General features: G+C 38.1%; 2 protein-coding genes across 2 annotated transcripts; one reads left to right on the top strand and one right to left on the bottom strand.

Annotated features, from left to right (window-relative positions):
- The first annotated feature begins 1076 nt into the window (after positions 1-1076).
- Positions 1077-10502, top strand: EXOSC9 (exosome component 9). The gene is made up of 12 exons (XM_010985541.3): positions 1077-1231; positions 1587-1681; positions 2438-2557; positions 2673-2775; positions 3601-3738; positions 4404-4486; positions 5670-5802; positions 6916-7004; positions 7661-7807; positions 8376-8560; positions 10052-10130; positions 10355-10502. Exons 1-12 carry the CDS (start codon positions 1166-1168, stop codon positions 10437-10439), a joined length of 1323 nt encoding a protein of 440 aa, XP_010983843.1. The 5' UTR covers positions 1077-1165; the 3' UTR covers positions 10440-10502.
- Positions 10503-10886: 384 nt separating this feature from the next.
- Positions 10887-17017, bottom strand: CCNA2 (cyclin A2). Its single transcript, XM_010985542.3, has 8 exons — positions 16548-17017; positions 15523-15763; positions 14098-14210; positions 13681-13904; positions 12840-13047; positions 12293-12406; positions 11709-11842; positions 10887-11210 (listed from the first exon to the last, which is right to left on the bottom strand). Exons 1-8 carry the CDS (start codon positions 16758-16760, stop codon positions 11162-11164), a joined length of 1296 nt encoding a protein of 431 aa, XP_010983844.1. The 5' UTR covers positions 16761-17017; the 3' UTR covers positions 10887-11161.

Genomic DNA, 17017 nt, shown 5'->3' with positions numbered 1-17017 from the left:
AGAATTTCGTATGTGAAATTGTTTTACTTGTGTAGGTTTTCATTGTTTGTCTCCAAAGAGAATGGAAATTCCTATGGAACAGGATCTTGTCCACCCTGTTTATCCAGCACTTGAATTATTCTTGGGACACAGGAGGCCCTCACAAATAATGTAAGTAACTTACAGAGTACATGGATTGCATGTTTTTCATGTTCGGTACAATAAATTACATGAGATATTGAACATTTTATTATAAAATAGGCTTTGTGGTAGATGATTTTGCACAACTGTAGGCTAATGCAACTGCTCTGAGAACGTTTAAGGTAGGCAAGGCTAAGCTGTGAGGTTCCTAGTTTAGGTAATGTCTTTTCGATTTAGGATGGGTTTATCTGGACATAAATTCCATGTAAGTGAAGGAAGATCTGTACTATTTGATACTGCCTCTCCCCAAAAGCCAAATGATTGGCAACATGAACACACTTAAGTTTCTCTGTGTCTATAAAAATAAGTTTATACCTTAAAATGACTGGAGGAACTGTAAAAAAAAATAAATAGCAACTCTTGTTTCATCCAATGGCAGCTATAACACCATTAGTTACAAACTGAAAATATTCTTAATTCTTGTCAACTCAGGTCTACAAGCTTTCACCGTCAGCCCGTATTAATGCCCCAACTCACCGTCTCAACTTTCTTCTCCCTCCTCCTTTCCACTTACGCCCTTTCATTACAGCGTTTCTCCAAAGAATCTGATACAAACTCTGCCTCTGCAGCTTTCTAGCGGTCAGCCCTCAACTTCTCATCTGTAAAACAGCAATACCTGTCTAGCCTATCCTGCTAGAACCGAAGATACGATGAAGAGTGAGAGTGCTACACTGATACTAATTTCTATCACTGGTGGTTACTTGGGATCCTTTTCTCCCCTACACTTCAAAATAAAAGAAAAAAGACCTCTCCGTTCAGAATTCAGCCTCCCTAAGCCCTTCGGCTTCCCTCGCCCAGCTCGGCCCTTTCGAACTTCGCTTTGAGCCTGCGCACTAGCGCGCTCAGCGTTTGCTTTCCCACCGTCAGCCGCCGCGCTTTGATGACGTAAACGTCCTGCGCCGCGGTGCGAGCAGCGCGCGTGAAGTGGCTCGGATTCTCTTTTCCCCACGGAGTCCAGTGCCAGTGGATCCCTTGACCCGACAGCATGAAGGAGACACCACTCTCAAACTGCGAGCGCCGCTTTTTACTCCGTGCCATCGAAGAGAAAAAGGTAAACCGGGAACTTGGCGCTGCAGGAGCGCTGGGGTCGCACAGCGGCCCGCGCGCAGCCTTCCGCTTTGGGCGTACGGGCAGGCCCCGGGAGCCCTTGGGGCTGCGATCGACTTGTTCCCCAACCCCACAAAACAACCCCCACCCCGCTCGAAGTATTTATTTGTCTCCAGTGGAATCTTTTGAAGGCTCTGGTCACTACAGCCACTCAATGCCCAGGCACCAAGTTTCCACTCTCCTATGTGGAATGGTTAGGATCCTACTTTTCTCCTAGTGCTTAGCCCAGAGCCTGGCACAAAATAACTGCTCAATAAATATTTGTATTAGGAATAAACGAGTGAATGTTGTGCTTACAGCGGCTGGATGGCAGACAAACCTATGATTATAGGAACATCAAGATCACATTTGGAACAGATTATGGGTGCTGCATTGTGGAACTTGGAAAAACAAGGTAACAATAGGTTCAAATTAGGTATAAGCTCAGTAGGGAGAAATTTAAATTTATTGATTCAGTTTACAAAGTAGCTGAGAAGTCTGGATAGTACTTTCAGTTGCCAAAAATAAGTGTATTTTCTTTAATGCAAGACTTTGGTTTTATCGTCACACTTTAAATTTTTAATCAGGAATATATTTTTTCGTCACACGAGGATCACATAGCTCTTTCTGACCTTTAGGAATTATATATATGACCAGCAGTGATTGCACTGAATTTGTTCCTGCATTTGTTGTCATTAAATAGGGCCTGCTTTCCTCCTTTTCTGGAATGACATGAGAAATAGGTTTTTAATATTCACTTGGAAGTTGTGAGGATATTGGTCAAATAATGTTGCTGAACCTTGCCATATGAAAACTACAGAAGTCTCAAGTGTGCATGCCATCTTTTATCACTAAATGTTTGTTTTAGAAAAGAGAAGTAATGGTCATTGACTCTTTTAAAAATCTGTGGAATAGTCAGTGTTGTAATGAGAAATGTTTTTTCCTGTCATCTCTTTGGGTATGCCAGCCATGTGTTTTCTTTCTATATACATTCTACTACTATACTTTATATGTAACTTCAGCCTCTAATGATATAGCATGGTGAACATGTTATTACTCAGCACAGTATAAGATTGAAACTTAACAGGTGTCTGTTCTAGACTTCCTTTTTTTTCTCTATAATTGTAAAGGAAGTACATTTAGTTAACAGATTTGTACTTTATCTTTGCAGAGTTCTTGGACAGGTTTCCTGTGAACTTGTTTCTCCAAAACTCAATAGGGCAACAGAAGGTATTCTTTTTTTCAACCTTGAACTCTCTCAGATGGCTGCCCCAGCTTTTGAACCTGGCAGGTATTTAAATTTTTTTCTTAGCTGCTTTAGCCAGAGGAGAGCCTAACAGGGGTGAACTATTGTTTTAATGCCTGGTGTTATATTTCATGACCTTAGCCCATTCCTATTTTCATAGGCAGTCAGATCTCTTGGTGAAGTTGAATCGCCTCTTGGAAAGATGTCTAAGAAATTCGAAGTGTATAGACACTGAATCTCTCTGTGTTGTTGCTGGTGAAAAGGTGGGGAATATGCCCAAAGTTCTTAATCTTAGGATGAGTATTATCAGTTCATGGATCCCTGTATCTAGACTTTGATTCTCAGAGCTTCAATTAACTCAGTTTTATACTAGTTCACTTCACATCGTATGTTCCTCAGTGCTACCCATAGAACCTTGCGTCATGTCTCCCTGAGGGGGCAAAAAACATTGGTGGAAGTAGGAACTTGGATTTGTATACAAATTTCTTATTCAAAGAACATGTGGCTTTTCACATGTTCTCATCTATTTTTTTTATGTTATTTAAGTGAGTTGATAGAAGCAGGTAATGTTTTCCTTTCTTTATGGATGAAAAACTGAAGAACTGATTAAATCTTTCATTCGGGTAGGTTTATTGACTTATACAGGGCCACATAGTGAGTCAGTGGTAGTCTGACATTGGAAATCTTACTCTCAGTATATTGCACTGATACTTCCTATTTGCGTTACTTGTAAGATTATCATAAATACTGCCAAATAAAACCTGAGTTTGTGGTTTTTCATTAAGGAGACACAATTAAAACATAACTAGTCTTGCAGTTAGGAGAATCTTTGCACTAAATATAGAATGGTTCTGTTTACTCAGAGTAGATATTTTACTGTTGTCAAATGACTCATAGAGAAATGAACTATTAGTATTTCAGATGTTGGTCTGGCTTAACATTTTTCTAAATATATTTTTATTGATACAATAGAAAGAGTAACTGCATGTTTTAATAGCAAGAGAAAAATTTGCACATAGTGTTACTTTTCTTTATAAATAACCTCTGGTGTGATTTAGGATTTAGTCTTGTTTTAAATTCACATTCAGGTTTGGCAAATACGTGTGGATCTGCATTTATTAAATCATGATGGAAATATTATTGATGCTGCCAGCATTGCTGCAATTGTAGCCTTATGTCACTTCCGAAGGCCTGATGTCTCTGTCCAAGGAGATGAAGTAACACTGGTAAGCTCCCACCATGTGAGCCAGGCTCCTTCTTATGAATGAATGAATATCCTTGATGTGCAGACAACTTGTATTTAATGAAGCCCCATAGTAAATGGCAATTAGATATGTCCTAAAATTTATTCACAATGCAAAAACTAAATATGGTCACAGGTGCCCTTGAAATCACTCAAATCTCCTGTGTTGACATGTTTGTCAGTGAAAGCACACTCTAGTTCTAGAATAGAACTAGATGGCTTCTTTGCATTGAGCATTAGATGAAGTGGTTGGCTTATGCTTAGGGGGCATGTGTGAAAAATACATTATTTTCATGTGTTCCCAGTGAGATGCTTGTGCTTACTCTGTGCCAAAAACCCATTAGAAACAAACACCTGGAAGGTGATAGTTACACAGCTATATATTTACTAAAAAGTGAATAATTTACTAACAGTGAGGGGATTTTATGGTTTGTAAATTATACCTCTATAAAGCTTTTTGACAAATGCGTAAAGTTTTAAGGCACATGAATGGCAAAGTCAAATAGGTAATCGCAAAAGTTATTTAGGTACTCACTGAGGATTCAAGGGATTTTATTTTTTATTTTGATATTTGTTGTACAAGATGATTTTTTTTTGTCTGTTTATAACTTAGTGGCTGTAATTATTCAAACTTTTATTTTCACACAGTACACACCTGAAGAACGTGATCCTGTCCCATTGAGCATCCACCACATGCCGATTTGTGTCAGCTTTGCCTTCTTCCAGCAGGGGTAAGTCTCATCCTTGTCATGGGCTGAAGTTATAAATGCAGCCATGAACTTTTTTGTTCTGCTCAGATGTGCCGTAGACAAGTGAACAAACCCCTCCTTTAATACTAAAGCACCTTATAGTTTTTTCTTTGTAAGAGCATCAGTTGGCAAAGCACTTTCTCAGTGGAAGTGAGAAACTCTCCCATAATGAAGAGGCTTCACGTTTGTCTTTTCATGGCTTTCTTATAAATTTATGCATTTACTGCAGTGTGGTAGTGTGTGTCTTTCCTAGAGATGTACAGATGTTAGGCTCTAACTTGGTAAAGTGTGATGAGAAGTACTGCGGATTAATGGAAGACAGAGGACTTTGGAGCTTACCAGATGAAGTAGTTATAGGAGCACGTCACATGGGGGATGGTTCACAAATGGGAAAAAAATCTAGTTTTCTTCAGCTCTACAGCTGTTTCTTCACAACTCACTGCTAATTCACCCTACAACAGAAAACCTGGAAGCTTAGGTCCATGTAAGTTGTCTTCAAATGAGAGCTCAAGCCTTAAATTTCTTAATAAACAAAGAGGGGTGTAAATATTTTAGTAACTTTATGAATAAGAACTGGAGAAAATCTTTCATTGTTCAGTCATTGTATAGAATTTTATTAGCGGGAACTAGACCAGCACTGTACAGTAGAATTACATGAGCCATGTATGTAATTTTAATAGCCACATTTAAAAGGTAAAAGGAAACAGTTAAAATTAATTTTGATGTATTTTATTTTACTTAATATATCTAAAATATTATTTTAACATGTAATCACTATCTTAAAAATTATTCATGAGATATTTTACATTTTATTTCTACTAAGTCTTTGAAATACAGTATTTTACATTAATAGTACATCTCAATTTGAACCAGCCACATTCCAAGGACTTGACACCTTGAATAAAGGCTAACATTGCACAGTGTGGAAATAGTGTTTTTTTTTTAATGAGCTGGTAGAACCTGGAAGAAATTCAAAGTACAGGATATTAGGGAAACTTTAAAATTAATGTTATAATAATTCTTTTGTCTCATTTCACATTAAAGTGACTCACATTCATAGGCTCAGAACTTCACAGCATTGACTTTATTATAATGCTGTCTTTTTAAAAACTTCATTATGTTAAAATTGACAAGCATTCAGCCTCATATTTAACATTTATTTCAGGACATACTTACTGGTGGATCCCAATGAGCGAGAGGAACGTGTAATGGATGGCTTGCTGGTGATTGCCATGAATAAACATCGAGAGATTTGTACCATCCAGTCCAGTGGTGGGATAATGCTGCTGAAAGATCAAGTCAGTGCTTTGACTAGTATTCCATTAAGAACGGCTCTCTTCCTTTTAGAAACTTTTTCTTGTTTTTTAACTGAAATCCAACAAAGATATTTTCAATGACAGATTCTAGGATGTGTTAGAATCTGGCTTCAGTACTGTTGTTATGCTCTGTTGACTTGTGGCTACAAGGGGTCCTCCTTGCTCCCTTGCTGCTCCCATAGATGGCCCTGCAGAGTCTAAACCTTCAAGGTAGAGGAATACTTTTTTCCTTCCAGTGAGGAAAGAAATTTATATCCCTATTTTTTTTTAAGTGTAAAAAAGTAGAAATTGGGGTAAAAATATGGTTTGACTTTGGGAATTTGTGTGCCGTGAGCAGTTGTTCTCAGACGCAGCTACGTGCAGGATTCACATGGGGGCTTGTAGGAGATAGACTGCCATGTAGCACACAGTGCAGGTGGCTAAGAGCACAGAAACGGCTTAGTTTGGAATTCCAGCTCTGCTTTACACTAAGTGACCAGCAGGTGATTTCAGGTTTGTGCCTCAGTCTCTTTATTTGTGAAACAGGGAATAATGTTACTGTCAACACCCTCTTGTTAGGAGGATATAAGAATAGATATAGGCATATTGTACCGTGTAACATACATTAAGTGTGCAGTAAATGTTAGTGTCTGTTATCATCATCAGTCATTATTACCAGCATCGTGACCACTACCAGATCCCTGTTTCCAAGGATTCTAATCCATTAGGTCCCTGAGGCCTGGGAATCTTTACTTTATAAAAGCTTCCTGGGGGTTACTGTGCAGCCATGTCTTGAACAGAACTGTGGATCAGTCATACAGAAAGTAAGTTAGTGCATCCCTGAACATGTGTGTCTGTGGCCTCTGCTGTGGTCACTTTTACATTGTCATAGAAGAGTTTTTGGGTGAGTTCCCTTGACATCATCTAAAAATAACTCTCACATCTTGACTTAATTTGTGTTTACATTGTATTATGTTCATGTTCGTTGTATTATTATGAAAAAAAAAGGCTTAATTTTTAAAGGTCAAAAAACTAATCTCACGTTTTTTGTTTTGTTAGAGAAAGCTGTTTGATTTATTGTCTCTAAATAACAGAATTCACTTATTTTATAAATAGGTTTTGAGATGTAGTAAAATAGCTGGTGTGAAAGTAATGGAAATTACAGAGCTAATACAGAAAGCTTTGGAGAACGACCAGAAAGTTAGGTAAGTTTAATTTTTTTTAGAACTGAATGGTCTTTTTATAGATTTTTTTCTGTTAAGGACCTTTCTTACACAAGCATAACCAGTTTTTACACTCAGTCTTTCCTTATCTGTTAATCTCAGTTGCATGTACTAAATGTTTTTTGAAAGTTAATGAAACTATTTGTTATATTGTATTACAGTTTGAACAGTCTGAACTGAAAAGCCACATAACATTTTTCTTTTAGAAAAATTAACATTTTCTTAGGAAAAAAGAATCTGATAACTCACATTAACAGAGAGAACACAAACTGGTGTTGATTATTGTCTCTTCTTACTGTGTGACATTAAGCAACATCGATAACCCAGCACTTCAGTGTCTTCTTCTGTAATATGGGAGGTTAATGCCTACCTGGTAGGGCTGGTTTGAGGATTGGAGAATAATATACTTTAAGCCCATAGCATGTGCCTGGCACATGATTTAATAAATGGTTAATTATAGTAACTTCTTATCGCTCTTGATAGGCATAATAAATTGGTGAGGTTAAGTTACTTAATTTCTCACCCAATATTTCTCATCTATCAAAAGGATAAAATAATTAACTTTTTCCCCCCTTCCTATCTTCTCTCCCATCTCTCATTCCCCCTTTGCTCCCCACTCCCCCAAAAAATCCACACAGGAAAGAAGGTGGCAAGTTTGGCTTTGCGGAGTCGATAGCCAATCAAAGGATCACAGCATTTAAAATGGAAAAGGCCCCAATTGATACCTCCGATGTAGAGGAAAAAGCAGAAGAAATCATTTCGGAAGCTGAACCTCCTTCAGAAGTGTATCTTTATTGGATTTTTTTTTTTTTCAGTAACAAAAAGATTCTCAACACTTTTGGCATTATTAGGGCTCTGTGAAGTGTTTGCATACTGAAATTTATTTTCTGAAAACATTTAAGATACATTAATGTTTTATTATATTAAGTTGATGGTATAACATTCACCTTCTCTTCATCTATCCTACAGAAACCAGAAATTTCTCTATTATAAGAACCAATTTACAGCATTTCATTTTCCTTTGGAAAATTGTTCTTTAATCTCAGTGCATCAAGTACTTCATACACTGTTACACATTGTTCTTAAAGTTCATTCATTCAACACATTTATTACAACTAAAATGTTCAGAGCCAGTGTGTCTCTTGATATTTCTCACCCATTGTGTCCATAAAATCTTAACCAGTTACACATTTTTCTTCTTCATTGTTCAGCCATAGATGCTTAGTAAATCTTTTTTCCTGAGAATTTGAGGCACACTTCCATCAGTCTTAAAGTAGAAAACTTCTATTCATCTTTTTCAGCACTGCATCAAATAGTGATATTTTTGTTATTCAATTTACTTAACTTGCTAAGTGTTTCTAAACCTGTGCTATGGACCCCTGGAACCGCCCAAATTGGAGAGGGAATAGAAAACTCCTGGGGTGACCTTGAAGACTCTGAAAAGGAAGACGATGATGAAGGTGGCAGTGATGAAGCAATCATTCTTGATAGTATAAAAATGGACACTGGAGTAGGTATCTCTAATATTGGAAGCCAAGGTATGTGATACTTTATGGCTATGTGTTATATATATACACACACACATACACACACACATATATGTATATATATATGTATCTCTATGGATCTTACTTTTATATTAGCAGTTACTTTTTTTAGAGGGGCTAAATATTTTGTAATTTCAGCTTAACTGTTGAGGCTAACTGCAATCTTAACTCCAGTTCTTTTCTAAAGGAATATGCTTATCTCTGTGGAGTGGTGGTATTCTTTGGTATGTAAATGTAGAGGCATTTTTAAGTTTTTTCCTTCTGTATATTTATCTGGCCAGTTTTAAGGGGATGAGTTCCTTAAACTCATTCCTGCATATTTTCCTTTGTATAGTTTCTAGACTCAAAACATAAAGAGGCAGTATCATAACGTATTAGTATTAGGAATGTTCTGTATCTCTCTATACCGTCCAGTATAGTGGCCACATGTAGCCATTGAGTAGTGAAATGTAGCCTGTGTAACCGAAGAATTCTAAATTTTAACTCTAGTCGATATAAGGTTAAATAGCCACGTGTGGCTACCATGTTAGACCGCTGTAGAACATATACAATTCTAGAGGTACATAGATACTGGTAGTGCTGGATGTTCCTTGTATTCTGAAAGCAGTAGAACTAGAGAAATTGTTCTTACCTGTGGATGCTTTTATTTTTAAAACCAGTTTCTTCCTTGGCTCATGCTGGAAAATAATCATTGTTTTTTTATGTACTAAAAACAGAAATCATACAAGGAAGGATCTAGGAAGTAGGCTGGTGGAGAACTAAAGGATACACGTACCAAATGTCTAAACTTGGCTGAGAAAATAGTAAAGTGTAATGCACATACCTGCCTGCCTTCAAGGAAGATGATTACCTGTAAACACTAAGAGCCTGCTGGGGTTTTTTGTAAGGGAAAAAACAAAATTCCTGTTGATTGGGGACCCCCCTCCCCATTCAGCTTTACCAGTGGTTATTTCTATTTAGTATTATTCTTCCAGACCTTGTTCCATGTATTTATTTACTATATATTTATACTGATATAAGCTGGTTAAAAGTATGAATGAATCTTTAGTTTTCCCATGTCATCACAGAAATACTAAGATAATCGGGAGGATGGAGTAGGTAAAACATTTCTAAAGCATATGAACAAAGTGAGAAAGTCTACAGATGGCCAGTAATGATTTTAGAATGTATATGCCTTTTGACCCAGCAATTCTGCTTCTAGGTATTTTCCTTCTAGTTTTGTTTATAATATGGAGAAATTAAAAATTTAGATCTTCAAAATTAGGAAATTCTAACAGAGTAGCTAATTTTGAATACATTTTTCAGAGCTCCAAGGAATAACCTGAGGGAAGGGAAGAACTAAATAGCAGGTCTATAAGCCTCTACCCAGAGTAGCCTGGGCTCTGCCTGAATGGAAATGGAGCTTTAGAACCATCAGTATAATTCTGTGTGGAAACTTTCCAAGGGATTACTTATATTCCTTTCTCAACATTTTTCTTAAAGATGCCCCTATAGTACTCTCAGACAGTGAAGAAGAAGAAATGATCATTTTAGAACCAGATAAGAACCCGAAGAAAATAAGGTAACAAATTTCTGGTTTATTTCAAAAGTATATATGTATACATATACTTAAAGACTTCTTAGAGGTTTGCTGTCTGGTTTTATTGTCATCTTACTCTACTGTAAACAAAGACAGCTTTTTCATTAGCAGTTTACAGTATTCTGCGGTCATGGTTTAGATCCCCAAAATAGGAGGCAAAATGGTACTAATATACTGTTAAAACTATTAATTTACTTTGTTCACAGAACACAGACCATCAGTGCAACACAAGAAAAAGCACCAAGTAAAAAGTCAGTGAAAAAGAGAAGAAAGAAGAGAGCTACTAATTAAAGTTCACATAGTTGTGTATTTGTGTATATAACTATTAAAAAGGTATTTATTCAGTGCTAACAACCTTGGGTATTATTTTATTCACAAAATCCATTATAAAATCAAGACATTTCTTTATATAGTTTTTTTTACATTATGATTTTTAAAATAAACCTCTGGAGAACTTTTAAGACAAGTTTTAAATAACTGTCACTTTGGTATGTAAAGTGTACAAGTTGATGAATGAAAAAGCATTTTCATAGTGTGTACAAAGGCCTGAAAGAGATGCCCCAGGTCAACCAACTGACCCAGCTTCTTATGGAAATGAATGTCAGCACCTGTCTGTTTTCCTAAAACTGATTTTAGGAGACAGCTTCCCAGTCCCCATGCTTTAGTAAACTAAATTTTTCCGAGTGAAATCCTGAAGTCAAATTTTTACTTCAAATTAAATTTTACTTACAAACCAAGTTTTCCAAATCAATTTATTAATTCTTATTATCCTGACAGCTGGCATCATTAATACTTTAACAAAACCACTTAAAATTAGCCAAATATCTAAGATACTTACATGTACAAAAGATATACAAATTAAAACCATTTAAGAAGTAATAGATACCATAATTTGTACTTGACCATAAGTTCTGTATTCAGAAATGATTGTAAAATTAAAACCTAAGATAAAATCTGTACACCATATACTTTGAGTGATTTACATCTTAGAAAACAAAGGCAGTCTTTCACTGTTACACATTTAGTGTCTCTGGTGGGTTGAGGAGAGAAACACCATGATACCTGTAAGTGGGGAAAAAAATCCACATTTAGTAAACATTCATTGGGTCAATCGGATCATGAAATGAAACATACCAGAAACTCAGAAATGCTATTTCTGTCTACTTGAGTTAAGAATTATAAAATCATTGTCTGGTAGCCCAAACATGTATGGGCACCCCGTTCCTTTTCCCTCCTCCAAGGACAGGAAGGGGGTAGGGTATAGCTCAGGGGTAGAGTGCCTGCTTAGCATGCACAAGGTCCTGGGTTCAATCCCTAGTACCTCCACTGAAATAAATACATATAAATAAACAAACCTAATCCCCCACTCAAAACAAAACAGGACAGAAAGCATTAACTACAGCCTACTCAAAACACCTGGCCTGCTAAGAGAACAGCTTAAGGAGGCTGTGCCTGATCTGTCACTCCCTTAATAATTAAGTTCAAATGTCAACGATCTCTGAACCATATGATAGCCTGGAAAAGCAAGCTTCTTTAATATCTATTCATGTTAATTCTTACTTTGGATTTTTGTACTTTTCTCTTATCGACTGTTGTGCATGCTGTGGTGCTTTGAGGTAGGTCTGGTGAAGGTCCATGAGACAAGGCTTAAGAGTTTCCAGCGTATATCCAGTCTTTTGTACTAATGATTCAGGCTACAGGAGGGAGTAGAAAGCCATTGAGTTTGTTTTTAGTAACAGACAATAAACGCAACAAGGTAGTAGTTGGCATTAAGCTTGAGTTTTGTTAAACTTCAGTACTAACAAATCCAACTAACAGATCTTCCAATTTTCTCAAGCTATTAGTCCATCTCTTTTGCTGATTTTGATCAGTTTTTACTATTTTCCCTGCCAGCAGCAGGTCTCATGGCCCAAATTCTTTGAGCACACCTTTCACATCCAAGTAATAAGCTTTCTACCTAACAAACAGATACTATTAAACAAGTAAGACTAAGACGCTTTAAACAGTGTGGATGGTTGAACAACTTTTCCAGGTCAGTACATCCAGACAACCATCAGTTGTATCGGGTGATTATTTAACTTGTGTGGCACAAGCATTTAAGTGACAAGTCACGAGGTAGCGTGTAAAGACGTCGTTGTACATACCCAGCTTTGTCCCGTGACTGTGTAGAGTGCTAAGTGAAAGGCTGCTCCAGCGATGACTGATGGCAAATACTTCAGATATGGGTCAGCATCTATCAAACTTAACTCTCCCAAAAACTGGAATGAAAGAGTACATATACTTTGTAATCATAAGAGCTGTGGAATTCAAACCTCAGGTTCTTGCCTTCTGACCCCTTTTTTTGTCTTAAGATTAGCTCTATAGCAACCATAGTAAGAAATCTCCATAGCCACATCTTTAAATATATCCACTATCTTAGTGCTTTGTTTCATTCTCATCCTGTATTTTTCCTTGTAATAGCTCTAAAAACAACTCTTTTGGCTACCATTTCCCAAGACTGCATCCTCATACCACTACTTCTAGTGTTTTCACAATTTATATTTCTCTTGCCAATGATAGGCTGTCTTCCATACTGCAGCACTCATCTGTGCCCAGAATACTAAATCCCTTGACTAAGGCTGTATAATGAAACTAGGGCTTGCCCCTAGTTATGACCTTAGATCTTCATTCAACAAAATGAAAAGAACTTACCATTGCTAAACTTTCAACTTTGCAGTTTGCAGACTGCTGGTGTAGAAAGTACTGGGTAAGAAACTGATTTATTGTTGGTGCAGCTAAGTCAAAAGCAAGGACTTTCAAAACTAGGTGCTCCATTCTCAGAACTTGTTTCTTGGTATAAGTGTCATCGGTAATGTATACAAATTCTGCTACTTCTGGCGGGTATATTTCTTCAAACTTTCTACAGTGGAAGAAATTTTAAGTAATCAGTCCATCTAAAGGAAAAGCAATTTGTTTATCCCCCTTGAAATCCCTTAAGCAAAATAAATGGGATGAACCCAAAACCTATACCCTGAACCAGTTGCCTGTTTTCACTGATACTTGGCCATTTCTAGCGGAGATTGGGTAAATGCTAATTAGAAGACCCAAATATTTCTCCACTGCAGTCAAAAGAAATAAATGAGAGGCACAAGACTTCCCAAGATGGGAACAATACCAGAGTTCAAATAACTGAAAATTCAGGTTATTTTCTCAGAAAAATAAATGCTTTATATTTTAGTTTTCATGCCTTGATGAAAAGATGAGATTTTGCTTATATGCTAGAAAGTACTTTACAATGGAAGGAACCACACTTTGTAATGCAGTCCCAGTGTATTAATAAAATGTCACCAGTCTCCAGGTTCACTCAAGAAGGTACCCCGAAATCCAGTAATGTCCTAAATTTTAAAAGTTTCATCCACACCACCCCTAAAATAGTTGCTGACTCTCTGCCTTGTGTAGTATGTTAAAAATCGCACTTTAAAAACCACAATTTCTCCCCTACACAAACAGTACTACTAACCACTTTTAATCCAACAAACCAAGTTGGACTTACGAGGCTAACAGCATAGCAGCAGTGCCCACAAGCTGAAGTTTTCCTCTCAACACAGACATCGATGAAAGAAACCTGTCAATGTAGTTCACAGCCAAATGCAGGGTCTCATTCTGTAGTTTATATTCTTCTCCTACTTCAACTAACCAGTCCACGAGGATAGCCCTCATACTGTTAGTAATGTCTGGCTGTTTCTTCATGTAACCCACTTTAGGCTTACATTTAACCTGTTGAGAAAGTTACTTAGTATAGTGTTAAAATTGCAATTAGATTATTCTGCCATTAACAGATGCTACATGCTACAAACATAAGTATAGCATAAGAGTACTCCACAGGCAGTTAAAAACTTGAAAACATTATCCTCTCAATTTCACTTCAACAGAGTGAATAAAGTATGAAGTGGATTCAGAGAGCCTTTACCTCCATTTCCCTAAGGTATGTGTGAATGTCCTCGTGGTAGTCTGGTACTTCATTAACACTCACTGGCTTTTCATCTTCCAGTACAATTGACATGTCCATAGTATGTGGTGACTCTGGGAGAATTCAAAAGTACAATGAAGTTCACTTTCAATTTTCTACTTAATAGCGAAGTTAAATTTAATAGTTAAACTGAATAGCTAAAAGTGATTGCCCTTGTAAAGAGGCCCATACTACCAAAGTATTTATTTTATCCAGCTAAAATCTTTTTATGACAAAGTACATAGAAGATTTCATTCTGATTTTAGTACCTCTGTTCACTTAGCTTTGGAATAATTTTAATTAAAAAGAAAAAATACTGATAGGCCATTAACAGGAAAATGAGTTTGAGGAGCAGGTATTATTTTAAAGTATCATTCATCTCCCATGACAGGAATACAGTTCTGTTAGGACAAAGCTAAAATCCAAGTTTTGAGATATCAAGGATTTGTCACAAGAGTTTGCAGAACCCCAAAGTCTGACATACTCAAAGCACAGTCTAGGCAATAACTAGAAGCAGTGCTAACAAATGTGTTAAAAGAGAAAATTAGATTTGTTATATGTTCACACATATTAACACTACAATCAATGGGTGATTCTTTTTTTTGTAAATTTAAATTATTTTTAGAGGCAAAGAATATCACCCATTATTCTTACTTCAGGGTTTACTTTCAGGTTAAAATCTGTTGCAAATTTTAAATAAAAATACACAAAATTATTTTATTTCCAAAGGACTTCCCTGCTCCTCCCAGACCACCCCTCATCAATAGAACTAAACTGAGAATGGATTTCATGAACTGTCCAGTGACTCAATAGCCTGATGGCAAAGAAGCAGCATAAACTGTAGGCAGAGTCGTTTGCAGCAGCTACTCTATATTACATGTGGTTAAATGCAAACATTCATGGTTCAACTACTAACTCACAGGACAATGGCCTCCTCTGGTATCAGAGGATTACTTAGACTGGTTTTACAGAAACAAAATTTTAAAGCTGTAAGAGATGTTGGCTGTCACAAAGCTGCATCCTCAAATAGCACTTTCTGAAGTGGTAATGTACAAAATGAGTCTTAAGAATAAAAGTAAATATATTCTCCCAACCAAGCATACATTTCCAGGGTCAGATTAAAGTGAGTGAGATCTAATTCTGGGATGAAATTGATGTGATTAGCAGTGTACCAAAAGGACCAGATTAGGATCCTTTTGTAGGTCACTAGGTCTCATATTAGCTGTGAGGTCTGAGATAAGTCACACCCTTTCTAAAGTTGATACATTAAACCTAACAATGTAGAAAGGATCCGGTAAAATAATGTCTTAAAAGACAGAATATAATTAATCCAATCTATTTAATAATTATAACTACATTGATTTGATATAGATACTGTAAACTTACCAAAACTACCATCCATTGGGTAATCAAGAGGTACCAGTGGTTTTCTTGGTCCAGGTAAAGTAATAGCTGAATTAAACGCCAAGACATCTTCACTTTCTGGTTTTTTAGATTCAGCTGGCCTCTTCTGAGTCTCTTCTGCTTCATCCACATGAATGGTAAATGGAGGCTGTTTACTGTTTGCTTTCCAGGGAGGAACAGTGACATGCTCATCATTTATAGGAAGATCCTTAAGAGGTGCAACCTAAAAAATAAATAACTGGCTTTGAGCCTATTAATGGTTTTGCTTTTATCCCCTTACCGGTCTCAGCCTCTGAGTTTACTCCCAAATGCATTATCAGGAAAATTAAACTTTCTGGGGCAAAATCCAGGCAAGGAAATTTGAGTAGTTGGAGAAACAAGGGATGTTCTAATTTGTCACAGGCATTCCTGGAAAGGTTTTAGAGTCATGCTAAGTGGAATTATGCAAAATTAATCAAGGCCACGAGATGGGTGGAGTGGCAGGCCGAAAGATGACATAATTTAGGAAAGAAATGGCAACAAAGTGGTTCACCTCTCTCGCCCCAGGGTGGAGCAACAGAGCAAATCCGGTAAGATGGCGGAATTGACCAAAAGCAAAGTATTTTTTATACCCTTTCCCAAAATAAGAGATAATGTCTTAACTATATGGGGAGGATGAAGGAGGTCCGGGCAGTGCCTGGGGCTTAAAAGTCGAGAGAAAGGCGCGGAGGCGGGTAAAGACCACACTCACGTTGCAGGGCTTGGTTTGACCCCATTATCTATAGAAAAATACTCCCAACAGAGAGCAAACAGGCAGCATAAATGCATAGTGCTGGCAGGGAGAGTAGTGGGTGAAACTAATGGGAGTAACGTGGCATCCCACACTCCAGAAAACCAGGGGTCAAGGGACTCTAAACCCTGGCCTCCCGCAAAAAGCCCAGCGAATGCTTTCTAGCCACTCTGCCGGCTAAATCCACGCAAAATTCCCGCTCGGCCCACCGTCGGACAGATATCGCTCATCTCTTTACCCGTCGCGTCTTAGGCCTCTGCTGTGGCGCTGCACCCCGCGAGTTACCAGCCTTCAATACCGCCAGCCCAGCCCGGGTCCGAGGCTGCTGGGCGGGCGCCGCTTTCTCGGGGTTGATGTTCTCCTGGTCCTCCTGGAGCGCCGCCTGCTGCAATGTTAGCAGCGCCGAGCCCGACTCGCGGGCCGCAGGCCCGGGCGCGGAGCTGCCCAACATCACTGCTCCCAGGGGCGCGGCGGGATCAGCCTGCGGCGCCAAGCAGCGTGCACTTCGTTCCGCCGACCCCGCCAAGGAACACTCCAGCCGTACCCGTCAGCCACAGCCCGGGCCAGCCTGCCCGCCTGCTTGGGATCGCGTAGGGCCGAGGAGGTTCCAAAAGGCGGAGGCAGGCACTGCGGGCGTGGAGAGTCAAGGACGCCCCCGAAATGAAGCGAGCAGCCCGCCGGAGCGGCGGCTGTTCATGCAGTTCAAGT

This window comes from Camelus dromedarius, chromosome 1 (assembly GCF_036321535.1).
Source record: "Camelus dromedarius isolate mCamDro1 chromosome 1, mCamDro1.pat, whole genome shotgun sequence".
Lineage (NCBI taxonomy): Eukaryota > Metazoa > Chordata > Mammalia > Artiodactyla > Camelidae > Camelus > Camelus dromedarius.
Note: the sequence above shows the minus strand (reverse complement) of the source record. Positions and strands in the feature narration are given on the sequence as shown.

What these genes read in the sequence shown, in the direction of transcription:
- EXOSC9 (XM_010985541.3), top strand. Translation starts at nt 1,166, where the DNA reads ATGAAGGAGACACCACTCTCAAACTGCGAGCGCCGCTTTTTACTCCGT. An exon ending in GTGTTGTTGCTGGTGAAAAG is followed by an intron (nt 2,776 to 3,600) that starts GTGGGGAATATG and finishes ATTCACATTCAG; the next exon opens with GTTTGGCAAATACGTGTGGA. An exon ending in AAGAACCCGAAGAAAATAAG is followed by an intron (nt 10,131 to 10,354) that starts GTAACAAATTTC and finishes CTTTGTTCACAG; the next exon opens with AACACAGACCATCAGTGCAA.
- CCNA2 (XM_010985542.3), bottom strand. Translation starts at nt 16,760, where the DNA reads ATGTTGGGCAGCTCCGCGCCCGGGCCTGCGGCCCGCGAGTCGGGCTCG. An exon ending in CCCAATGGATGGTAGTTTTG is followed by an intron (nt 14,211 to 15,522) that starts GTAAGTTTACAG and finishes GAATTCTCCCAG; the next exon opens with AGTCACCACATACTATGGAC. An exon ending in CATACCTTAGGGAAATGGAG is followed by an intron (nt 13,905 to 14,097) that starts GTAAAGGCTCTC and finishes CTTTCTCAACAG; the next exon opens with GTTAAATGTAAGCCTAAAGT.